Source organism: Coregonus lavaretus (genome assembly GCF_964263955.1).
Source record: "Coregonus lavaretus genome assembly, chromosome: 14".
NCBI classification, from domain to species: domain Eukaryota; kingdom Metazoa; phylum Chordata; class Actinopteri; order Salmoniformes; family Salmonidae; genus Coregonus; species Coregonus lavaretus.
This window is the reverse complement of record NC_140001.1, coordinates 18,134,942-18,161,793: the sequence shown is the minus strand read 5'-3', so window position 1 is coordinate 18,161,793 and position 26,852 is coordinate 18,134,942. Positions and strand designations below refer to the sequence as shown.

General features: G+C 44.1%; 2 protein-coding genes across 3 annotated transcripts; both read left to right on the top strand.

The window, feature by feature from the left end:
- Window positions 1-810: 810 nt before the first annotated feature.
- On the top strand, window positions 811-13,080 carry LOC311141669 (keratin, type I cytoskeletal 18-like; the record flags this gene model as incomplete). Its single annotated transcript, XM_084177075.1, has 8 exons — window positions 811-1,218; window positions 1,507-1,589; window positions 2,251-2,407; window positions 3,339-3,503; window positions 8,467-8,592; window positions 9,604-9,821; window positions 12,793-12,818; window positions 12,965-13,080. The coding sequence occupies 8 exons, from the start codon at window positions 811-813 to the stop codon at window positions 13,078-13,080; spliced, it is 1,299 nt and encodes a 432-aa protein (XP_084033201.1).
- Window positions 13,081-21,326: 8,246 nt separating this feature from the next.
- Window positions 21,327-26,279, top strand: LOC311141685 (UDP-glucuronosyltransferase 2A2-like). Of its 2 annotated transcripts, XM_084177094.1 has the most exons (3): window positions 21,327-21,514; window positions 22,278-22,958; window positions 24,620-26,279. In XM_084177094.1, the coding sequence occupies exon 3, from the start codon at window positions 24,634-24,636 to the stop codon at window positions 26,215-26,217; it is 1,584 nt and encodes a 527-aa protein (XP_084033220.1). In that variant the 5' UTR covers window positions 21,327-21,514; window positions 22,278-22,958; window positions 24,620-24,633; the 3' UTR covers window positions 26,218-26,279. The 2 variants fall into 2 exon arrangements, with proteins under 2 accessions (XP_084033220.1, XP_084033219.1); XM_084177093.1 differs by lacking the exon at window positions 22,278-22,958 and having other exon boundaries at window positions 21,337-21,514.
- The last annotated feature ends 573 nt before the right edge of the window (window positions 26,280-26,852 follow it).

Here is a 26,852-nt window from a genome sequence, read left to right as displayed (position 1 = left end):
GTACTTAAGTAAAAATACTTTAAAGTACTACTTAAGTAGTTTCTTGGGGTATCTGTACTTTACTTTACTATTTATATTTTTGACAACTTTTACTTTTACTTCACTACATTCCTAAAGAAAATAATGTACTTTTTACTCCATACATTTTCCCTGACACCCAAAATTACTCATTATATTTTGAATGCTTAGCAGGACATAAAATGGTCCAATTCACACACTTATCAAGAGAACATGTGGTCATCCTTACTGCCTCTGATTTGGCGGAGCACAAATGCATAATTTGTAAATTATGTTGGAGTGTGCCCCTGACTATCCATAAATGTTAAAAACAAGAAAATGGTGCCGTCTGCTTTGCTTAATATAAGGAATTTGAAATGATTTATACTTTTACTTTTACTTTTGATACTTAAGTATAATTGAGCAATTACATTTACTTTTGATACTTAAGTATATTTAAAACCAAAAACTTTTAGACTTTTACTCAAGTAGTATTTTACTGGGTGACATTTTCTATTAAGGTATCTTTACTTTTACTCAAGTATGACAATTGGGTACTTTTTTCACCACTGCATTTACAGTGGGTGTGTAGTCCAGCTGCTATATGATTACAGACTACATAATAGTTCAAACAGTGTGTTTTAGTCCTCCTCTACTCTGGTTAGTAGTGTGGTTAAGGTTATGGTTAGTTTTTTAATCAGATTTTTAGGAGATAAATTGAATAACTTTTGCCTTTGCAGCTTGGCCAGTTAGTGACAACTGACAACACTCTACTCTCTCCACTTCTCTGCCCCAGCGCAGCAGAAACGCACCATGTCCTCCACCTTCTCCATGCGCAGCTACTCAGCCCGCCAGCCATCCTTCTCCAGCATGTCTCTGAGAGACAGCAGTGGTAGTGGTGGCAGGAGCCGTTCCAAGGCCCCTGTCTCCTCCCTGTCCTCTGCCAGCACCCTGTCCCTCTCCCGCTCCCTCTCCATGGGCAATGGGCTCAATGTCCTGGGCACCCTCTCTTCCCTGAATGGCATGGGTGTGGGCGCCAGCGACAAGGAGACCATGCAGGGCCTGAACGACCGGCTGTCCAACTACCTGGACAAGGTGCGCTCCCTGGAGCGATCCAACGCTGAGCTGGAGCTCAAGATCAAACAACTGATGCTGGAGCGGACACCTAAAGGTCATGATATCGAGGGCATGATAGCCCAGGCTCACGCCATTGGACAGGAGGTCAGTGCCCACCTGGCCGTAATGATAAATATGATATGTAATCAGCCAGTCAGTAATTGTGTACCACTATAGGTTACAATACCTGGGTACCCTTATTGTTTACATTTGTGTAGGCCTATTCCACAAACGTCTCCTGTATGTGCCCTGCCGTGCTCCTCAACTTTGTTCTTTCACTAGTACATCAGATCCGACTGCTGTCCTGCGATGGGACACTTACAGATATGTATCTATGTGCTTTAGTGTCTAACTTTAAAGTAAATGTGTTCCTTCCTTCCTGCTACTTCTCAGGTGAGAAAGAAGATCCTGGAGAATGCTCGCATCATGCTGGAGATTGATAACGCCAAGCTGGCCGCCGATGACTTCAGGGTTAAGTGAGTGCCAACCATAGAATTAGGAATTAGAATACTAGAATGGACATGAACCTTCTTATGATGGGATAAAGGTCAGACATTTTGGTCAGGGAGTTGGTCAACCATGGTTTGCCAGTGTTTTCACCCCATTCCGGGAAACTTTTAGGTTTATGACATAGCCCCTCTCGTAATTTAATAAGACCTCTATGGTGCCAACACAGAGGGGCTTTTCTTTTACCTGTCGGGCTGTGAGATTCACATGGGAGCGCTAGACTACGTTGCACTTTGGATAAATGACCTCTCTGTCAGGCTGAGAAATAAGAGCCTGCTCCCACGGTACTCACAGACTGAAAGGAGGTCATCAGTTAGTACTGGCCATGATAGATAGATAGGGTCAAGGAGACATCATCCATTTCAGAGGTATCTGCGGTTGGCAAGGTGAAGCACAAATCAAGAGGCGCCAGAGTTCAGTCTGTGTCAAGGTCCCTATGTATTCACAATGTACTGATGACATGTTGGAATGCAGCAGAGCTCACAGTATGTGTAGATGTATCTGCTGACCGAGGTATGGTTACGTGTGTGTGTGTGTGTTTACCTGCGTGCATGTGTGTGCATACCGGCGTGTGTACCTGTGTGTGTCCATGTCTGTGTGCTATGCCTCTGTTACCATCCATCTGTGTAGATGGGAGGCTGAGGCCACACTGTGCCAGTCTGTAGAGAGGGACTGTCTGGCTCTCAGGAGGGCCAAGTCAGACCATGACCAGATCATAGCCACCCTGAGAGGAGACCTGGACAGCCTGAAGGAGGAGCTCTACTTCCTCAAGAAGAATCACGATGAGGTGAGAGCTCCGCTGCATGGGTCAAAGGTCAAAACCGGCCTAGCTATTACTGATGAGTAATTACACATCAACCTAATCACTTCACGCGTTGTCAAACAGTTTTTGGTTCTGTGGAGGGTTGTTCCAGGAAACTGAGTTTTATTCCGGATTGTCCCAGTGCACATACTCTTAAATATGAATTACATCCTCAAAAAAACATGAGGATTCATATGATATCCTTAAGGCATCTTGTTTTACTTAGAAAAATGTTTATTATTTGAGACAAATGGTGCTTCTTGGTACATGGGTAATTGTGTTCAAATTTATAAAGTATTCCCATTTGGTACGCGAGTACAGTTTTGTTCCCATGCATGTTGAATGTCACTGAAATATAATAATGTGTAGAATGACCACACCCTGTACTATGTGTAGTCTTTGAGTCTGTTGATACCATGATCATACAGACTACTGTACACACACACACACACACACATCATTACGCAAGCTCCACTAGCCACAGGGAGTGTGTGTGTTTAGACAGCCAGGATGTGGCCAACTACACAGGCTCCCTAGTAGAAATAATATCTCCCACACACAATATTACCTCTGAATAATTAATAATAATTATAAATAATTTGTTGGGTGCTTATATTTGTCCTATTAACAGACAGTAGTATCTTTTTAAGACAGCTCACCTGGCTGCCTCCCCATAGAACCAGCAACAACACACTGACGTCAACTGCCAGCTGACATCTGGGAGTTAGTGTGTAGACATTGATTAGGACCTATCAGTATCAGCCATTACAGTTTTCCATTTCCAGGCCCACTGAATGTGTTTGTCTCTCTCCATCAGGGTTGGGGTCAATTCTATTCCAATTCTAATTCCAGTTTACTTCCTGAGGTGACTGAATTGAAATGGAGTTGACCCCAACTATGGTCTCTGTCCCTGTAGGAGATGGGCTCCATGAAGGCCCGTATGGCCAACGAGCAGGTGAATGTGGAGGTGGATGCAGCCCAGGGCCCAGACCTTGGGGCCATAATGGCTGAGCTGAGGAGCCAGTATGAGGGCATCGCACGTAAGAACAAGGAGGACTCAGAGACCTGGTACCTTAAGAAGGTCAGTGAGACATCTGACATGGTAATGATGAAGATCTCAGATGAGCTCAGTAGGAAGTCACTGTTGAGACATACAGTGGGGAAAAAAAGTATTTAGTCAGGAACCAATTGTGCAAGTTCTCCCACTTAAAAAGATGAGAGAGGCCTGTAATTTTCATCATAGGTAGACGTCAACTATGACAGACAAATTTAGAAAAAAAAATCCAGAAAATCACATTGTAGGATTTTTAATGAATTTATTTGCAAATTATGGTGGAAAATATGTATTTGGTCACCTACAAACAAGCAAGATTTCTGGCTCTCACAGACCTGTAACTTCTTCTTTAAGAGGCTCCTCTGTCCTCCACTCGTTACCTGTATTAATGGCACCTGTTTGAACTTGTTATCAGTATAAAAGACACCTGTCCACAACCTCAAACAGTCACACTCCAAACTCCACTATGGCCAAGACCAAAGAGCTGTCAAAGGACACCAGAAACAAAATTGTAGACCTGTACCAGGCTGGGAAGACTGAATCTGCAATAGGTAAGCAGCTTGGTTTGAAGAAATCAACTGTGGGAGCAATTATTAGGAAATGGAAGACATACAAGACCACTGATAATCTCCCTCGATCTGGGGCTCCACGCAAGATCTCACCCCGTGGGGTCAAAATGATCACAAGAACGGTGAGCAAAAATCCCAGAACCACACGGGGGGACCTAGTGAATGACCTGCAGAGAGCTGGGACCAAAGTAACAAAGCCTACCATCAGTAACACACTACGCCGCCAGGGACTCAAATCCTGCAGTGCCAGATGTGTCCCCCTGCTTAAGCCAGTACATGTCCAGGCCCGTCTGAAGTTTGCTAGAGTGCATTTGGATGATCCAGAAGAGGATTGGGAGAATGTCAGATGAAACCAAAATAGAACTTTTTGGTAAAAACTCAACTCGTCGTGTTTGGAGGACAAAGAATGCTGAGTTGCATCCAAAGAACACCATACCTACTGTGAAGCATGGGGGTGGAAACATCATGCTTTGGGGCTGTTTTTCTGCAAAGGGACCAGGACGACTGATCCGTGTAAAGGAAAGAATGAATGGGGCTGTCAAGGTTGAGTGTAGATGTGGTGTGGAATCAAGCGCAGGACACACAGAGGCTTCGTACTAACGTCTTTAGTGAAGACAAAAAGAACAAGCCAAACACGGCTAAATACAACCTGGCAGGCAAGCGAACTTTACGCACACCGGTATAGTACAAACAAAAGGCACACACTGTGCGGAACTCTCTACAAAAACAATACAGAGAGATAAACGAACTAGCATCCCAAAATGACAACGAACAATTACACACAACACATGACAAAACCCAAGAGAACTTATAGGACGCATAATTAACACTAACAAGGAACAGGTGTAACAAAACAGACAAAACCAAACAAACATCGAAACATAGAACGGTGGCAGCTAGTACTCCGGAGACGACGACCGCCGAAGCCTGCCCGAACAAGGAGAAGGAGCAGCCTCGGCCGAAACCGTGACAGTACCCCCCCCTTGACGCGCGGCTCAAGCCGTGCGCCGACCCCGGCCTCGAGGACGACCAGGAAGACGCGGAGCAGGGCGCGTGGGATGACCACGATGGAACTCGGTCAGAAGAGACGGGTCTAGGATGTCCCTCCTCGGCACCCAGCACCGCTCCTCCGGGCCGTACCCCTCCCACTCCACGAGATATTGGAGACCCCCCATCCGGCGTCTCGAATCCAGGATGGACCGAACAGTGTACGCCGGAGTCCCCTCGATGTCCAGCGGGGGCGGAGGAGTCTCTTCTATCTCATAGTCCTGTAGTGGACCAGCTACCACCGGCCTGAGGAGAGACACATGGAACGAGGGGTTAATATTCTTGTAATCAATTGGCAGTTGTAACCTGTAACACACCTCGTTCAATCTCCTCAGGACTTTAAAAGGCCCCACAAACCGCCGACCTAGCTTCCGGCAGGGCAGGCGGAGGGGCAGGTTTCTGGTCGAGAGCCAGACTCGATCTCCCGGTGTGTACACCGGCCCCTCACTGCGGTGGAGATCGGCGCTCGTTTTATGTCGACGGATGGCCCGCTGCAGATGGACGTGTGCAGCGTTCCACGTCTCCTCCGAGCGCCGCACCCACTCATCCACCGCAGGGGCCTCGATCTGGCTCTGATGCCAAGGTGCCAGAGCAGGCTGGTACCCTAACACACACTGGAAAGGAGTTAGTTTAGTGGAGGAGTGGCGGAGAGAGTTCTGTGCCATCTCGGCCCAGGGAACATACCTCGCCCACTCCTCCGGCCGGCCCTGGCAATACGACCTCAGAAACCTACCCACATCCTGGTTTACACGTTCGACCTGCCCATTGCTCTCCGGGTGGTAACCCAAGGTAAGGCTCACCGAAACCCCCAAACGCTCCATGAACGCTCTCCAGACTCTGGAGGTAAACTGGGGGCCTCGATCAGACACTATATCCTCGGGTACCCCGTAATGCCGGAAGACGTGGGTGAATAGTGCCTCAGCGGTCTGTAGGGCAGTAGGAAGACCCAGCATGTGGTATTCCCCTGTGAGGGGGGAAGGTCTGTAACAAAATCCACCGAGAGGTGAGACCAGGGTCGTTGTGGAACGGGCAGGAGTTGTAACTTACCCCTGGGCAAGTGTCTGGGCGCCTTACACTGGGCACACACCGAGCAGGAGGAGACATAAACCCTCACATCCCTGGCTAACGTTGGCCACCAGTACTTTGTGCTAAGGCAGTGCACTGTCCGGCCAATACCTGGATGCCCAGAGGAGGGTGACGTGTGAGCCCAATAAATGAGTCGATCCCGAACCTCGAGCGGAACGTACGTCCGACCCACCGGACACTGTGGAGGGCTAGGGTCGGTGCGTAACGCCCGCTCGATCTCCGTATCGACCTCCCACACCACCGGTGCCACCAGACAAGACTTCGGTAGTATGGGAGTGGGCTCAACGGACCTCTCCTCTGTGTCATACCGCCGAGACAGGGCGTCTGCCTTTCCGTTCTGGGACCCAGGGATGTAAGTGATCTTAAACACGAACCGGGCTAGAAACATAGTCCACCGAGCCTGGCGAGGATTTAGTCTCCTAGCTGCCCGAATGTATTCCAGGTTACGGTGGTCAGTCAAAATGAGAAAAGGGTGTTGAGCCCCCTCAAGCCAATGCCTCCACACCTTTAGGGCCTGTACCACGGCTAACAGCTCCCTGTCCCCTACGTCATAATTTCGCTCCGCCGGACTGAGCTTTTTCGAGTAAAAAGCACAGGGGCGGAGTTTAGGTGGTGTGCCGGACCGTTGCGAGAGAACGGCCCCGATACCAGCTTCTGACCAGCTTCTCCTTCCCGATACCAGCTTCTCCTTTCCCCCTTCTGATAACCAGGTGGCGAATCGCATCTCTGCATGTCTGGCAGACATATCAGTATGGATGACGGATCACCACCTCAAGCTGAACCTCGGCAAGACGGAGCTGCTCTTCCTCCCGGGGAAGGACAACTCCGTTGTGTCCTCCTCCCAGAGTGCGAAGAGCCTTGGCGTGACCCTGGACAACACCCTGTCGTTCTCCGCTAACATCAAGGCGGTGACCCGATCCTGTAGGTTCATGCTCTACAACATTCGGAGAGTACGACCCTGCCTTACACAGGAAGCGGCACAGGTCCTAATCCAGGCACTTGTCATCTCCCGTCTGGATTACTGCAACTCGCTGTTGGCTGGCCTCCCTGCCTGTGCCATTAAACCCCTACAACTCATCCAGAATGCCGCAGCCCGTCTGGTGTTCAACCTTCCCAAGTTCTCTCACGTCACCCCGCTCCTCCGCACACTCCACTGGCTTCCAGTTGAAGCTCGCATCTGCTACAAGACCATGGTGCTTGCCTACGGAGCTGTGAGGGGAACGGCTCCTCCGTACCTTCAGGCTCTGATCAGTCCCTACACCCAAACGAGGGCACTGCGTTCATCCACCTCTGGCCTGCTGGCTCCCCTACCTCTGCAGAAGCATAGTTCCCGCTCAGCCCAGTCAAAACTGTTCGCTGCTCTGGCACCCCAATGGTGGAACAAGCTCCCTCACGACGCCAGGACAGCGGAGTCACTCACCACCTTCCGGAGACATTTGAAACCCCACCTCTTTAAGGAATACCTGGGATAGGATAAAGTAAACAGACAAAACCAAACAAACATCGAAACATAGAACGGTGGCAGCTAGTACTCCGGAGACGACGACCGCCGAAGCCTGCCCGAACAAGGAGAAGGAGCAGCCTCGGCCGAAACCGTGACAGGGGCCATGTATCGTGAGATTTTGAGTGAAAACCTCCTTCCATCAGCAAGGGCATTGAAGATGAAACGTGGCTGGGTCTTTCAGCATGACAATGATCCCAAACACACCGCACGGGCAACGAAGGAGTGGCTTCATAAGAAGCATTTCAAGGTCCTGGAGTGGCCTAGCCAGTCTCCAGATCTCAACCCCATAGAAAATCTTTGGAGGGAGTTGAAAGTCCATGTTGCCCAGCGACAGCCCCAAAACATCACTGCTCTAGAGGAGATCTGCATGGAGGAATGGGCCAAAATACCAGCAACAGTGTGTGAAAACCTTGTGAAGACTTACAGAAAACGTTTGACCTGTGTCATTGCCAACAAAGGGTATATAACAAAGTATTGAGAAACTTTTGTTATTGACCAAATACTTATTTTCCACCATCATTTGCAAATAAATTCATTAAAAATCCTACAATGTGATTTTCTGGAAAAAAAAATCTCATTTTGTCTGTCATAGTTGACGTGTACCTATGATGAAAATTACAGGCCTCTCATCTTTTTAAGTGGGAGAACTTGCACAATTGGTGGCTGACTAAATACTTTTTTCCCCCACTGTATGTGTGTGTGCGCTTGTGTCTGCGTATGTGTGTACGTGTATGTGTGTGTGTGTGTGTGTGTGTGTGTGTGTGTACGTGTGTGTGTTTTGCAGCTGGAGTCAGTGCAGTCGGAGGTAAAGGAGAGCGGTGAGGTGCTACGCTGTGCTCAGAGCGAGCTCAGCGAGAGACGCCGCTTCCTACAGGCCCTGGAGGGGGAACTGGACAGTCTGCACAAACAGGTACTGCAGCTGTCCTTCAGCTGTCCAAATGCCCCCTTCTGTTGACACACGCCCCTTTCAGTCCAGACACACCCTCTTCAGTTGTATAGACACAGCCCCTTTCTGTCCAGACACACCCCCTTTCTGTCCAGACACACCCTTATCTGTCCCATACAATTTCCTCGGCCTCTACCAATGCTTTCTGCCTGATGAGAAGCAGGGTTGGGGTCAATTCATTCTGGATTTTGAGGATACAGAATCCCTGGGCATCATTGTAAAATGAACCCTGTGGGAGACACATGAAAACACTCCTCAAATAGATTGAGTCATCCTCTCTTAGTGTGTTGCTTCACACCTGCATCTGCTTTGCCATTACAAAGCAACAGTGCTACAGTGCACACAGTGAATATCCTCTGCTCTCCTGAGAGAATGGAGGTGAATGGAGGACGATTCATCAATGTGTCAGGACCCAGACAGAGCCAGACAAGTCAAGGTCATGTCTGTGGCACTGTCAGTGACATGTGAGGGCTACTTCCTGCAGTAGCTCCAGATCTACATAGAGTAGGCGCTGCTTTAGAAAACAGATAATGTGTGTTTGTTCAACCTGATAAACAACATACTGTATCTATAAGCTGAAGAATGATGAGTGATGATAACACTCCCTGGTCTCACTGGTCAATTGGTGAGGTTTGACAGATGGTAAATTGATGAGCCAGGTGTTAAAGTCGAGAGCCATAGATAGACTCTGTGTAGTTCTACTCTGGAGCGTATAGCATGACTGCTGTGTATAATATTAGTGCGCTAGCTTGAAAAGCGATGAGCTAGTGTGTAGCAAGCTACAACAATTTGGCAGCCATGTTTTTGTATAACATAAGCATTACAATGATGAGCGGTGTAGTGGTAAGACACTATTACATTTCTAGCATGTCTGAGTATAACATTAGCATCTTAGCTTAGCGACGATCCCAACGTCTAGCTAAACACAGTAGGCTAATTTAGCTGCCCTGGCCTGTCCTGTCTGTGCCCATGCAGGTGGGTGTGTTGGAGGGGAACCTGAGAGAGACTGGCCATAAGTATGCTCTGGAGATGGACAGTCTGCAAGCCACGCTGTCTCAGCTGGAGGAGGAGCTGTCCCAGCTGCGTCTGGACATGCAGCGCAACAAGACAGATTATGAACAGCTGCTCCGCATCAAACAGAACCTGGAGCTGGAGATCGCCACCTACAGGAGACTGCTGGAGGGAGAGGAAGTGTGAGTCCCTTTATTTATTTTAAATAATTGTATTCATTTTTTAAGCTCAGATTTACACAGACTTCATAATTAGTATGAAGATTGACATTGCCTAACCTTCCCTTACTGACATTCCCTCAGACTTTAACATAAATACAGTAAGATACTGGGGTAGGATTATGCTTTTTGGTATGAGTTATTTGGGATTATAAACTGGGTGGTTCGAACCCTTAATAATGATTGGCTGACAGCCGTGGTATATCAGACCGTATACCACGGGTATGACAAAACACTTATTTTTACTGCTCTAATTATTGGTAAGCAGTTTATAATAGCAAAAAGGCACCTCGGTGGTTTGTGACATATGGCCAATATACCACGGCTAAGGGCTGTGTCCAGGCACTCCGCGTTGCGACGTGCATAAGAAAAGCCCTTCAGGCCTTATTGCTTAAATAAGCCTGAGCCTTGGTGAACTGACGTCTAATTCAGACAAGACTGTAAATGAGACAAGAGCCTGGTGACAATGCTACCACTGTATGTGTGACTTGGCTTAATTCCTTCATATGTACACTGAACAAAAATAAATGCAGCATGTAAAGGTTCCATGTTTCATGAGCTGAAATAAAGGATCCCAGAAATGTTCCATATGCACAAAAAGCTTATTTGTCTCAAATTCTGTGCACAAATTTGTTTACATCCCTGTTAGTGAGCATTTTTCCTTTGCCAAGATAATCCATCCACCTGACAGGTGAGGCATATCAAAAAGCTGATTAAACAGCATGATCATTACAAATCAAATCAAATCAAATCAAATTGTATTGGTCACATGCGCCGAATACAAAAGGTGCAGACATTACAGTGAAATGCTTACTTACAGCCCTTAACCAACAGTGCATTTATTTTTAACAAAAAAAGTAAAAATAAAACAACAACAAAAAAAGTGTTGAGAAAAAAAAGAGCAGAAGTAAAATAAAATAACAGTAGGGAGGCTATATATACAGGGGGGTACCGTTGCAGAGTCAATGTGCGGGGGCACCGGCTAGTTGAGGTAGTTGAGGTAATATGTACATGTGGGTAGAGTTAAAGTGACTATGCATAAATAATTAACAGAGTAGCAGCAGCGTAAAAAGGATGGGGTGGGGGGGCAGTGCAAATAGTCCAGGTAGCCATGATTAGCTGTTCAGGAGTCTTATGGCTTGGGGGTAGAAGCTGTTGAGAAGTCTTTTGGACCTAGACTTGGCACTCCGGTACCGCTTGCCGTGCGGTAGCAGAGAGAACAGTCTATGACTAGGGTGGCTGGAGTCTTTGACAATTTTGAGGGCCTTCCTCTGACACCGCCTGGTATGGAGGTCCTGGATGGCAGGAAGCTTGGCCCCAGTGATGTACTGGGCCGTACGCACTACCCTCTGTAGTGCCTTGCGGTCGGAGGCCAAGCAGTTGCCATATCAGGCGGTGATGCAACCAGTCAGGATGCTCTCGATGGTGCAGCTGTAGAATTTTTTGAGGATCTGAGGACCCATGCCAAATCTTTTCAGTCTCCTGAGGGGGAATAGGCTTTGTCGTGCCCTCTTCACGACTGTCTTGGTGTGTTTGGACCATGATAGTTCGTTGGTGATGTGGACACCAAGGAACTTGAAGCTCTCAACCTGTTCCACTACAGCCCCGTCGATGAGAATGGGGGCGTACACAGGTGCACCTTGTGCTGGGGACAATAAAAGGCCACTTTAAAATGTTTTGTCACACAACACAATGTCACAGATGTATCAAGTTTTGAGGGAGCATGCAATTGGCGTGCAATTGGCATGCTGACTGCAGGAATGTCCACCAGAGCTGTTGCCAGAAAATGGAATGTTAATTTCACTACCATAAGCCGCCTCCAACATCGTTGTAGAAAATGTGGCAGTACGTCCAACTGGCCTCACAACCGCAGACCACGTGTAAGGCGTCATGTGGGCGAGCAGTTTGCTGATGTCAACGTTGTGAACAGAGTGCCCCATGGTGGCGGTGGAGTTATGGTATGGGCAGGCATAAGCTACGGACAACGAACACAATTGCATTTTATCGATGGCAATTTGAATGCACAGAGATACCGTGACGAGATCCTGAGGCCCATTGTCATGCCATTCATCCGCCGCCATCACATTTACATTTACATCATTTAGCAGACACTCTTATCCAGAGCGACTTACAAATTGGTGCATTCAACTATACTCCTGAGTGGCGCAGTGGTCTAAGGCACTGCATCGCAGTGCTAACTGTGCCACTAGATCCTGGTTTGAATCCAGGCTCTGTCGCAGCCGGCTGCGACCGGGAGACTCATGGGCGGTGCACAATTGGCCCAGCGTCGTCCAGGGTAGGGGAGGGAATGGCTGGCAGGGATGTAGCTCAGTTGATAGAGCATGGCGTTTGCAACGCCAGGGTTGTGGGTTCGATTCCCACGGGGGGCCAGTATAAAAAAATATGTAATAATAATTTAATAATATGCCATTTAGCAGACGCTTTTATCCAAAGCGACTTACAGTCATGTATTCACTAACTGTAAGTCGCTCTGGATAAGAGCGTCTGCTAAATGACTAAAATGTAAATGTAAAATGTAAATAATAGCCAGTGGGACAACCACTTTTTTTTTGGGGGGGGGGAGAAGGATTAGTTTACATCACCTCATGTTTCAGCATGATAATGTCACAAGGATCTGTACACAATTCCTGGAAGCTGAAAATGTCCCAGTTCTTGCATGCAAATGGTCTGCAAATGGCCTGCAGGCAAATGGTGGTCACGCCCCTACCTTTTTTTAAAGGTATCTGTGGCCAACAGATGCATATCTGTATTCCCAGTCATGTGAAAATCATAGATTAGGGCCTAATGAATTTATATCAATTGAATTATTTCATTATATGAACTGTAAATCAGTAAATTCTTTGAAATTGTTACATGTTGCATTTCTATTTTTGTTCAGTATAAGTAAACTGTGTTTTATTGATTTGACTTTCAGGATCAAGGAAATGCCTCCTCCTAAAAGTAAGTACATTGTCAGATAATTTATTGTCTAAACTCTATCCCAGCCTTTAAAATCATGGCAGCCATTTTGTGCCACACACCAGCTATTACAGTGTACTAGTGCTGATTAGTGGAAACTGAAACTGTGGATCTGTTCTGTGTTACAGAGGAGCCCGAGGTGAGGACCAGGAAGATCGTCAAGGTGGTCACCCAGACCATGATCAACGGCAGGGTAGTGGATGAATCCAGCGAGGTGGAGCAGATCAAGGAGAGCAAGAAATGAGCTAATCAGCTTCATTCGTTTATATCTTCATTATCTTCATCATCATCACATACACAGAGCCTTGGCCCTCCACATTCTGGTTGGAAACACTTATTTGTGAAAGATTACTTTTTATCTACTAACAAGGACAGACTGAGTCGACTAAGGAGATGTCCATGACTAAGGAGATGTCTGACCACCAATCTCTGGACATGCAGTAACTGTAGACTAAAATGTGGAAAATGTGTGGGGTCAATGTATAATCAAAATTGAGAATATATCATTTGGGGGTTTATTTGGGAAATAGTAAACAGTAGGCTAAGTGTGGACTAGAAGTGTGTATGTTATTATGTGAGCCGGAGGGCATGAGAGATCCCTTCAACATTGTACTTTACATTAAGTTTATGGCATGTAGTAACTTTGTAACTATACTGTACATTCACCAAAATGTAATTATCCCTATATTGTACCTGCAGATAAAGTGCCTAAAACAATGATTGTATTGTAATGAAAAGGAACTCTCTCTTAGCAGTAGTTACAAAGTAGAACCCCCCCCTCCCAAAATAACAGAATCCCATGTTACCATATGGAATTGTATAAAATAGTATATACAGTGGGGGAAATAAGTATTTAGTCAGCCACCAATTGTGCAAGTTCTCCCACTTAAAAAGACGAGAGAGGCCTGTAATTTTCATCATAGGTTCACGTCAACTATGACAGACAAATTGAGATTTTTTTTCTCCAGAAAATCACATTGTACGATTTTTCATGAATTTATTTGCAAATTATGGTGGAAAATAAGTATTTGGTCACCTACAAACAAGCAAGATTTCTGGCTCTCACAGACCTGTAACTTCTTCTTTAAGAGGCTCCTCTGTCCTCCACTCGTTACCTGTATTAATGGCACCTGTTTGAACTTGTTATCAGTATAAAATACACCTGTCCACAACCTCAAACAGTCACACTCCAAACTCCACTATGGCCAAGACCAAAGAGCTGTCAAAGGACACCAGAAACAAAATTGTAGACCTGTACCAGGCTGGGAAGACTGAATCTGCAATAGGTAAGCAGCTTGGTTTGAAGAAATCAACTGTGGGAGCAATTATTAGGAAATGGAAGACATACAAGACCACTGATAATCTCCCTCGATCTGGGGCTCCACGCAAGATCTCACCCCGTGGGGTCAAAATGATCACAAGAACGGTGAGCAAAAATCCCAAAACCACACGGGGGGACCTAGTGAATGACCTGCAGAGAGCTGGGACCAAATTAACAAAGCCTACCATCAGTAACACACTATGCCGCCAGGGACTCAAATCCTGCAGTGCCAGACGTGTCCCCCTGCTTAAGCCAGTACATGTCCAGGCCCATCTGAAGTTTGCTAGAGTGCATTTGGATGATCCAGAAGAGGATTGGGAGAATGTCATATGGTCAGATGAAACCAAAATAGAACTTTTTGGTAAAAACTCAACTCGTCGTGTTTGGAGGACAAAGAATGCTGAGTTGCATCCAAAGAACACCATACCTACTGTGAAGCATGGGGGTGGAAACATCATGCTTTGGGGCTGTTTTTCTGCAAAGGGACCAGGACGACTGATCCGTGTAAAGGAAAGAATGAATGGGGCCATGTATCGTGAGATTTTGAGTGAAAACCTCCTTCCATCAGCAAGGGCATTGAAGATGAAACGTGGCTGGGTCTTTCAGCATGACAATGATCCCAAACACACCGCCCGGGCAACGAAGGAGTGGCTTCGTAAGAAGCATTTCAAGGTCCTGGAGTGGCCTAGCCAGTCTCCAGATCTCAACCCCATAGAAAATCTTTGGAGGGAGTTGAAAGTCCGTGTTGCCCAGCGACAGCCCCAAAACATCACTGCTCTAGAGGAGATCTGCATGGAGGAATGGGCCAAAATACCAGCAACAGTGTGTGAAAACCTTGTGAAGACTTACAGAAAACGTTTGACCTGTGTCATTGCCAACAAAGGGTATATAACAAAGTATTGAGAAACTTTTGTTATTGACCAAATACTTATTTTCCACCATCATTTGCAAATAAATTCATTAAAAATCCTACAATGTGATTTTCTGGATTTTTTTTCCTCATTTTGTCTGTCATAGTTGACGTGTACCTATGATGAAAATTACAGGCCTCTCTCATCTTTTTAAGTGGGAGAACTTGCACAATTGGTGGCTGACTAAATACTTTTTTTCCCCACTGTATATATATATATATATATATATATATATATATATACAGTGCCTTCGGAAAGTATTCAGATCCCTTGACTTTTTCAACATTTTGTTTCGTTACAGCCTTATTCTAAAATAGATTAGCAGTCTACACACAATATCGCATAATGACAAAGCAAAAACAAGTTTTTAGAAAATGTTGCTAAATTATAAAAAAACAAAAACAGAAATACCTTATTTACAGTATTCAGACCCTTTTCTATGAGACTCGAAATTGAGCTGAGATGCATCCTGTTTCCATTGATCATCCTTTAGATGTTTCTATAACTTGATTGGAGTCCACCTGTGGTAAATTCAGTTGATTGGACATGATTTGGAAAGGCACACGCCTGTCTATATAAGGTCCCACAGTTGACAGTGCATGTCAGAGCAAAAACCAAGCCATGAGGTCAAAGGCATTGTCCGTAGAGCCTCGAGACAGGATTGTGTCTGCAGCATTGAAGGACCCTAAGAACACAGTGGCCTCCATCATTCTTAAATGGAAGAAGTTCTCCCAACTCTGGAGCTCTGTCAGTGACCATTGGGTTCTTGGTCACCTCCCTGACAAAGGCCCTTCACCCCCAATTGCTCAGTTTGGCCGGGGGTGCCAGCTCTAGGAAGAATCTTGGTGGTTCCAAACTTCTTCCATTTAAGAACGATGGAGGACACTGTGTTCTTGGGGACCTTCAATGCTGCAGAAATGTTTTGGTACCCTTCCCCAGATCTGTGCCTCGACACAATCCTGTCTCGGAGCTCTACAGATAATTCCTTCAACCTCATAGCTTGGTTTTTGCTCTGACATGCACTGTCAACTGTGGGACCTTATATAGACAGGCGTGTGCCTTTCCAAATCATGTCCAATCAACTGAATTTACCACAGGTGGACTCCAATCACGTTGTAGAAACATCTCAAGGATGATCAATGGAAACAGGATGCACCTGGTAATCAATTTCGATACTCATAGCAAAGGGTCTGAATACTTATGTAGAGAAGGTATTTCTGTTTTTCATTTGCAATAATTTAGCAAAAATGTCTAAAAACCTGTTTTCGCTTTGTAATTATGGGGTATTGTCTGTAGATTGACGAGGAACATTTTTTATTTAATCAATTTTAGAATAAGGTTGTAACGTAACAAAATATGGAAAAAGTCAAGGAGTCTGAATACTTTCTGAATGCACTGTATATGCTGTCATAGTGGTGAAACAAGGCTACATGGAAAATCTGTGGAAGAAGAATCAGGAACTGAAAATAATAGGGGGGCAGAAACTGAGGAGAGGTATAAAACTCAGCTTCAACGAGAGAGACCCAAATGCAGCAGTCTCAGATGTCAAGTGTGTGTGTGTGTGTGTGTGTGTGTGTGTGTGTGTGTGTGTGTGTGTGTGTGTGTGTGTGTGTGTGTGTGTGTGTGAGCGAGAGAGCGAGAGAGATAGAGTGAGATCTCTAAATCACGTTTCTCAAACTAAAACACACATTAGTTTGCAATGACAACAGTGACGCCCTTGACAGCCTAGGCAGGCAGTACAACAGCGTTGATGTCATGAAAAGTATTGTATTCTCCTGTCTTTCTGTGTTATTGTGGTACGCATAGAGTTAAGATCAGGTGTCATGTCAGTTATAATACCATCTATGGCTACTGTCACCTGCCTCAAAGTGGCCAACCCATTAAATAAGCTTGAAAATCTGGTCTGATCTTTCCATCGTCTATTTAAGTTCTCTCTTATTCTTTTAAACATGGATGATCAGTTGTAGATAAGGGACAAACTTTTATCTTCTACCACTTTATAATGAGCCTGTGTAACTCAATATCTGTAAAGTGCACAATGCTCCTTTTTCAAAGCACCCTTTTTTTCTACCCTTTTCACTGCCCTGACCTTGAGTTCAGTCTCTAATCACTGAGTCCCTCACTAGTGTGTGAAGTTCCCCAGTGACATCTGTGTGTGTGTGTGTGTGTGTGTGTGTGTGCACCCAACCAGCTGCAGGTATCGGACCCTGTGATGCCATAGAAACCATGGCAAGTTTAATTGCATATCTGAGTGAGGTATTAATGTAGTGCTTATATGAAAAAATGGGTTATAGTGATCAGCTACTGTACGTATTCGCTAAGCAGCTGAGGTACTGATGTCACTGAAGCACTGTATATAACATGATGCCTCCTCCGCTCACTTCACACATACGACATGTATCAATCTACCCTAAGTATGCAAATCTCTATTGATAATCCACCATCATTTTACAGTATAGAGGCTGATTTTATGATAGTCATTTGATGACTGTGAAGAGTATAGTCTATTGACAATATACTGTATACTGTTAAATGACACAGTGGGCCGCTGACATACATTTTCACAATACAAAGACTATGACATAGTGTCAGTGGTAATATGAACCAGGAGGGTTTAGTGCAGCAGAATAGAGAGAAACTATCAGGGGAATAGCAGCACCAAAAATACACCTATGTGGGTCACATCCATGTTCAACATGAAAGTACATTTTTCCAACAGGAACTGTTAATGTGAGTTGGGGAGAGCTATTCCTTTTAACGTTTATGCTAAACAAAATATGATGAATGGCTTTGTCTCACAGTCATACTTTTGAAGAACAACTGAATGGAAGATGAGACAATGTCACGGAGGGGCTGTGGTTACTCAAGGCATTCATTTATGAGGTCACACACACCAGCATGCAGGCATAGGTCAGCCTGGCCTACGAAACATACTTTACGTATTTCTGAGCACCTCCAAGACATATGATACCTACTACTTTAGACAGAAGCAAAAGTAGGGAGGTTGGTCGGGAAGGATGGGTAGGCATAATCCGCAACCGTCTAGCAATCCAAAGGTTGCATGTTTGAGTCGCGTCAGGGACAACTGTAGCATTTTAGCTAACCCTTCCCCTTATTCTAAATCTAACCCGTTTCACCTGACCTGCTACGTATATTATCCTAACCTTTGTCTTTAGTTCCCCTAACTGCCAATTTAAATTATCCCGGTAATTCCCAAGCACACACAAAGACACAGATAATGACTTACAAATACATAAGCAAACAGGTGCAGTTCAAATAATAACATATTTTTCTTCCTAAAAAGGAATAAGAGGAACAGTGACTGGCACCAAAACTCAGTTAATTCTGTGCTTTCATATTATGTCACTGATGTGCAGTATAAACCACATCACTGTCTGCCAAATCTGCAATACATTCCTGGAAACTCCCTGTAAAATCTGAAAGTAGCTTGCAAAACAACCCTATTGGAGGTGTAAATTGATACCCACTTTTGCAGTTGCATCTGTCGATGTGGTGTGAGAATAGTGCAGGTGGTGTGTCCTCATGGAACCATCATTATGCAGAATACCTCTGGTGAATGTTTTTCAGTAGCCTGTATTCTTTTCTATGAGAGGACTGCCCCCCTGTGGCCAAGTCTGATCTGTAATATTCAAGGCTCAGTTCAACCAAACCCGTTTCGATGCAGTACTGTAGCTATTCTTCCCATGGTCAAATAAAATCTAAGAATGATCACTGTAAAAACCTCATAGCATTTACTACTACTACTACCATGTAGAGTCCCCTTCACAGGTATATGCTTCCACACTTTTCAGAATAAGAAGTGTGTGCACAGAGGGCAGTAATTTATATAAAGACACTGTGAAAACATTGCTTAGGTGTTATGAAAACGGAACGTATTATCCACTAATTGTGGCCCATAATACTTATAGTATAACCTCTGACTGTATTCAAATGACATGGATATCAAACATAATATGCAGTAGGCTGCATAGAGTACTTTGGAGAATAGCAATGAATGACTGAAACATGTGGAGCCAGCCTACTGCATCTTTTAATCTTTCATAGACATCTCCGAGACCTTTTGATAGATAAGGAAAAGTACAATCGTGACTCCATCAGTTTAAAGGTATGATGACTGTGTGATCTTGCTCTCCGTGGCCGAGGTGAGTAAGACTTTTAAACAGGTTAACACTCGCAAGGCTGCCGAGCCAGATGGAATACCAGGATACGTTCTTAGAGCATGCGCAGACCAGCTGGCAATCTCTCCTTGTCCCAGTATGTAATCACAACATATTTCAAGATGACCACCATTGTCCCTGTTCCCAAGAACTTCAAGGTAACCTGCCTAAATGGCTATCGTCCCATAGCACTCACATCTGTAAACAAGTTGACAACAGACTTTCAGCACACTTATAGGGAAGGACATTCAACAAGCACAGCACTTACACAAATGACTGATGATTGACCCATGGGGCGGCGCACAATTGGCAGAGTGTCGTCCAGGGTAGGGGAGGGAATGGCCGGCAGGGATGTAGCTCAGTTGGTAGAGCATGGCGTTTGCAACGCCAGGGTTGTGGGTTCGATTCCCACGGGGGGCCAGTATGAAAAAAAAAAAAAAATAATGTATGCACTCTCTAACTGTAAGTCGCTCTGGATAAGAGCATCTGCTAAATGACTAAAATGTAAAAATGTAAATGATTGGCTGAGAGAAATATATGCTAAGAATATTGTGGGGGCTGTTTTGTTAGACTTCAATGCGGCTATTGATATTATCGATCATTGTCTGTTGCTGGAAAAACGTATGTGTTATGGCTTTACACCCCCTGCTATATAGTGAATACAGAGTTGCCTGTCTAACAGAACACAGAGGGTGTTCTTTAATGGAAGCCTCTTCAACAAAATCCAGGTAGAATCAGGAATTCCCCAGGGCAGCTGTCTAGGCCCATTACTTTTTTACATCTTTACTAAAGACATGCCACTGGCTTTGAGTAAAGCCAGTGTGTCTATATATGTGGATGACTCAACACTATACACGTCAGCTACCACAGCGACTGAAATGACAGCAACACTTAACAAAGAGCTGCAGTTAGTTTCAGAATGGGTGGCAAGGAATAAGTTAGTCCTACATATTTCAAAAACGAAAAGCATTGTATTTGGGACAAATCATTCACTAAACCCTAAACCTCAACTAAATCTTGTAATGAATAATGTGGAAACTGAGCAAGTCGAGGAGACTAAACTGCTTGGAGTAACCCTGGATTGTAAACCGTCATGGTCAAAACATATTGATACAACAGTAGCTAGGATGGGGAGAAGTCTGTCTATAATAAAGCACTGCTCTGCATTCTTAACAGCACTATCAACAAGGCAGGTCCTACAGGCCCTAATTTTGTCGCACCTAGACTACTGTTCAGTCGTGTGGTCAGGTGCCACAAATAGGGACTTAGGAAAATTGCAATTGGCTCAGAACAGGGCAGCACGGCTGGCCCTTGGATGTACACAGAGAGCTAACATTAATAATATGCATGTCAATCTCTCCTGGCTCAAAGTGGAGGAGAGATTGACTTCATCACTACTTGTATTTGTGAGAGGTATTGACATGTTGAATGCACCGAGCTGTCTGTTTGAACTACTGGCACACAGCTCGGATACCCATGCATACCACACAAGACATGCCACCAGAGGTCTCTTCACAGTCCCCAAGTCCAGAACAGACTATGGGAGGCGCACAGTACTACATAGAGCCATGACTACATGGAACTCTATTCCACATCAAGTAACTCATGCAAGCAGAATTTTTTTATTTAAAAAACAAATACAAATACACCTTATGGAACAGCGGGGACTGTGAAGCAACACAAACATAGAAACATGCATACAAACACACGATAACATACGCACTACACACACACGTTATAGATACGTGGTAGTAGAGTAGGGGCTTGAGGGCACACACTTAATATGTTGTGAAATCTGTTATGAATGTATTGTAATGTTTTTAAAATGTATAACTGCCTTAATTTTGCTGGACCCACTCCAATTGTAGTTTTTCAAACAGGTTTATTAATTATTTTATTTCAGTTTACTAAACAGTTTTTTCATGATTAGTTTTCGTTTTAGTTTCCGTTTTAGTTTACTATAACAACCTTGCTCCATAATGATGTTCATGTTGAACTAATGACCATTTCCTAATACAGAACAGGAAGCCAACACATAAAAGCCTTACGCAATTACAGGGGTGTTATTACACTGCATGTCAGAACTTGTGAACTTTGAACAAGAGAGCACAGATTAGTTGTCGCTGCATAGGTCAGGTTACTCCAACTCAAAGCCACAGCCATAGGACTACTTTCACTGTTTGTAAGGTGAAGAACTGCTGTTTACGGGGTGTTGGCCAAACATCACTTTGGAATTGAAGCTACTTGCTGACTGGGCTTTTTTTTTTGGTAAGTGTTTATGTGAAGAAAATCTAGTTTAAAGTAGTGGAATATCGAAATATTTAAACCTGTTGTTGAAACAGTTTCTGATCTCAGTACCTGGTGTTGAAAACATGGCATCATCAGACCTACAACATTCTCAAATTAACACATTTGAACTCATATCAATCAATGTTTACAGAGAATTATAGAATACCTATAAACTTATATAGAAGAACTATGAACTTGACTTGATTCAATAGCCTTTATACAACATAAATGTGTAATATCTCAAGAAGCATCCTCCACAAACATTTGTAGTTCTGCAAATCCATATAAAACTCAGCATCACCATTCAAATTAGATGAACGTCTTTGATTGAATATTTTCAGTGAGGTCTATTAAAGCTTTTTGTAAGGTATGTAAACAAAATAAGAGTTTTTAAAGAGACGTTGTCGGAGTAGCTCCCATCCGATATATATTCCGTTGTCCCTCTGGGCTTTGCCAGTGGAAACAATGGCGTTACATAACAAGCGAGCCTGATCCAGACATAGAGAGAACTTGCACAACTTTAGAAGTAACGTGCCTGAAGGCTTGAGTCCATTTGACAATGACTGATAGAATTGTGACAGCATTGGAAGACTTAATAGCATTACACAGTGCCTCTACATTTTCAATTGTACATTGACTATTTATTTACTTGTAAGTGTAAAGGTTTTTATTGTGTAAATTATTTTGTAAGAAATTGCCTTTCGTTAACTAACACTCGCACTGACTTTTTCCCCCTTGCTAGTTCTGACTTTGCTGATAGCTACTTTATTGAGGAAACATTTACTTACTAAGACTGTAATATGTGAAGAAAGAAGGTGGAGGTGTATGTTTCATGATTCACTACTCATGGTGTGATTGTGGTAACGTAGAGGAACTCAAGTCCATTTCTTCTCCCGATCTGGAATACCTCACCATCAAATGCCGACCGCATTACCTCCTGAGATAATTTATTCGGTCATCGTCACGGCCGTGTATATTGCCCCTCAAGCCGACACTGCAACGGCTCTCAAAGAGCTACACTGGACTTTGTGCGAACTGGAAACCGCATATGCTGAGGCCGCATTTATTGTAATGACGAGACAGCCTACAGGGAAGAGGTTAAGGCCCTGGTGGAATGGTGCCAGAAAAATAACACCTCCCTCAATGACAACAAAATGAAGGAGCTGATCGTGGACTTCAGGAGACAGCAGTAGAGAGGGTGAAAAGCTTCAAATTCCTCGGCGTGTACATCACTGACAACCTGAAATGGTCCATTCATACAGACAGTGTGGTGAAGAAGGCACAACAGCGCCTCTTCAACCTCAGGAGGCTGAAGAAATTCAGCTTGGCCCCTAAGACTGTCACAAACAGGAGAGCATCCTGTTGGACTGTATCACCGCCTGGTAAAGCAAATTGCACCGTCCGCAACCGCAGAGCTCCGCAGGTCACTTTAATAATGTTTACACACTGTTTTACCCACTTCATATGTATATACAGTGCCTTCAGAAAGTATTCATACCCCTTTACTTATTCAACATTTTGTTATGTTACAGCCAGAATTCAAAATGGATTAAAAAAATGTTTTATCTCATCCACCTTCACACAATACCCCATAATGACAAAGTGAAAACATGTTTTTTGAAATTTTTGCACATTTAATTAAAATGAAATAAAGAAATATGCTATTTACAAAAGTATTCACACCCCTAAGTCAATACATGTTTGAATCACCTTTGGCAGCGATTACAGCTGTGAGTCTTTCTGGGTAAGTCTCTAAGAGCTTTGCACACCTGGATTGTACAATATTTGCATATTATTCTTTTTACAATTCTTCCAGCTCTGTCAAGTTGGTTGTTGATCATTGCTAGAGAGCCATTTTCAAGTCTTGCTATATATTTTCAAGCTGATTTAAGTCAAAACTGTAAGTAGGTCACTAAGGAACATTCAATGTCGTCTTGGTAAGCAACTCCAGTGTAGATTTTAGGTTATTGTCCTGCTGAAAGGTGAATTTGTCTCCCAATGTCTGTTGGAAAGCAGACTGAACCAGATTTTCCTCTAGGATTTTGCCAGTGCTTAGCTCTATTCCGTTTCTTTTTATCCTAAAAATAAAAACTCTAACTACAATGTTGTTGATCCATCCTCAGTTTTCTCCTATCACAGCCATTAAACTGTTTTAAAGTCTTCATTGGCCTCATGGTGAAGTCCCTGTGTGGTTTCCTTCCTCTCCGGCAACTGAGTTAGGAAGGACACCTGTATCTTTGTAGTGACTGGGTTTATTGATACACCATCCAAAGTGTAATTAGTAACTTCACCATGCTTAAAGGGATATATTCAGTGTCTGCTTTTTATTATTTTTACCCATCTGCCATTAGGTGCCCTTCTTTGCGAGGCATTGGAAAACCTCCCTGGTCTTTGTGGTTGAATCTGTGTTTGAAATTCACTGCTCGACTATGGGACCATGCTGATAATTGCATGTGTGGGGTACAGAGATGAGGTCGTTATAAGAAAATTATGTTAAATACTATTATTGCACACAGAGTGAGTCTATGCAACTTATTATGTAATTTGTTATGCACATTTTTACCCCTGAACTTATTTAGGCTTGCCATAACAAAGGGGTTGAATACTTATTGACTTAAGACATTTCAGCTTTTCATTTGTAATGAATTTGTAAAAATGTCTAAAAACATAATTCCACTTTGACATTATGGGGTATTGTGTGTAGGCCAGTGACATAAAATCTCAATTTAATTCATTTCAGCACAATTTGAAAAAAGTCAAGGGGTGTGAATACTTTCTGAAGTAACATATGAATAACACAGTAAATTATTGATCTACACAGAGAATTAGTATTTTCCTACTAGCACTAGCACTAGAATGTTGCTGACAACTACTTTATTGACTGAAAATGTACTTTCTACAATTGTGATATGTGGTTGTCTCACCCAGCTATCTTAAGATGAATGCACTAATTGTAAGTCATTCTGGATAAGAGCGTCTGCTAAATGACTAAAATGTAAATGTAACTAAAAACCTATTTATTAGGAAATAAGAGATGGAGTTTCTCTGTAACTAACTATTCTTCCTTTATATCTTTTATCAAAGGAGTCACATAAGAGATGCATCAACCAGCCCTGGTCACGGTTGCTGTTCTGCTCTTCTCTCTGACCACTGTCTATGGGGGGAACGTGCTGGTCTTCCCATTGGATGGAAGCCACTGGGTCAATATGAAAGTCCTCATCGAAGAGCTGCACTCCAGAGGCCATAGCATCACAGTGATTCGTCCAACCACCAACTGGTACATCAAGGAGAAATCCCCTTACTACTCGTGTATTACCATCCCAGTATCTGGTGGTGGATTAGATGAGAAGTTCTTTAGTTTGTTTGTGACCAGACTATTGCAGATCCAAAGAGAGGGTGGAGGTTTCTGGTCTCGTATGAGTCTGGAGCTTGAGGTGGTGAAGCAGTTCTATGAGTTAAACAAGGATTTGGTTGAAATGATGACTATGATATTTGAAGATGCCGAACTAATGCAATCGTTCCGCGACGCAAACTATGACCTGGTTTTGACAGATCCTGCCAATGGTGGGGGAGTGTTTCTGGCTCACCGCATTGGTCTTCCTCTTGTCTTCAATGTCCGATGGACAGTCCAGGGTGAGGGTCACTTTGCCATCGCCCCCTCGCCTCTCTCATATGTCCCATTGTCAGGAGCACTGTTGACAGACAAAATGACTTTTCAAGAGAGAGTCATAAATGTTCTGTTTTATCTTTTTACAAGGTTTCAAATTGCATACGTCATAGACCCTAACTACGTTCCATTCGTCCATCGTTACTTCGGCCCTGACGTTCACTACATGTCATTGTTCCAGGCAGCAGACATCTGGCTCATGAGGAATGACTTTACCTTTGAGTTTCCGCGTCCCACCATGCCAAACGTGGTCTACATGGGTGGCTTCCAGTGCAAGCCCTCCAAGCCGCTTCCCCAGGACATGGAGGACTTTGTCCAGAAGTCTGGGGACCATGGGGTCATCATGATGTCCCTGGGGACCTTGGTGGGACAACTTCCTGAGGACATCGCTGAGGACATCGCAGCTGCTTTCGCCCAACTGCCTCAGAGGGTCGTCTGGAGGCACACTGGGAAGAGACCCGCCTCCGTGGGCAACAACACCTTACTAGTGGACTGGCTCCCCCAGAACGACCTCCTTGGACACCCCAAGACCCGAGCCTTCGTTGCCCACGGCGGAACCAATGGAGTCCAGGAGGCCATCTACCACGGTGTCCCTATTGTCGGCCTCCCGTTGGTCTTTGACCAGCAAGATAACCTCAACAGGATGAGGGTTAAGGGAGTGGCTAAGATACTGGACATCGCCACCGTAAACAAAGACATCTTCCTGGAGGCAGTGAAGGCTGTTCTCTATGAGCCGACCTACAGGGAGAACATGCAGAGGCTATCCAGGCTGCACAGGGACCAGCCTATGACACCACTGGACCGCGCCATGTTCTGGATCGAGTTTGTCATGAGGAACAAAGGAGCGGCACATCTGAGGACAGAGTCCTATAAGATGTCCTGGTTCACCTACCACTCTGTTGACGTCATAGCCACGCTACTGGCCATTGTGTTGCTCATAATGCTGGTTAGCACTTTAGCTGTAAGGTTTTTGTGGCGTAAGGTGTTTTGTAGAAGGAAAGTGAAACATGAATGATATGATGTATTAATGAATATTAATACATTATCAAATGATCATTAATAAAATAGTCAAATGATTATTTGCTGGTATTGTCGTAGAAATATATGACTCGAAAGTAGTCAACTCAAACATATCTCTCAAGAAACTGGAGCCTGTGAATCCAAAAATTAGACTTTTATTATCTAATAACGAAAGCCGAGCAGTTCCATGAAATGGCTGTCTCTCTTTGGCTTAGAGCTCCCTTTTATACACACACACACAAATGCACAAACATACTTCCATGGCATATTCAGTTACCCCCTTATGGCAAATTCCTAACTTATTTTAGTTCTGCACCACCCTTCTTTTCCAACGTCCAGCTGTCACACAATGTCCACTCCAAAAGGTCATGAATGCTTTTTTCTATATGAAGCCTCTCATTCTATCATTCTATTGGCCCCTTCTTAAAAAAGCTTAAAGAAGCTTTTGTGAAAAAGCACATACATTCATTTAAAACACAGTCATGTTTATTATATTTTACCTTTGACCTCTCCCTACATTTGCCTTAATGATACATAAAATAATTATATAGTATTCTTCCTAAAACCTTCCTTTCTACAACATCAATAAGAAGGCCACAATAATTTATGTGGGTATTTGAAACAATACAG

What these genes read in the sequence shown, in the direction of transcription:
- LOC311141685 (XM_084177094.1), top strand. Translation starts at nt 24,634, where the DNA reads ATGCATCAACCAGCCCTGGTCACGGTTGCTGTTCTGCTCTTCTCTCTG.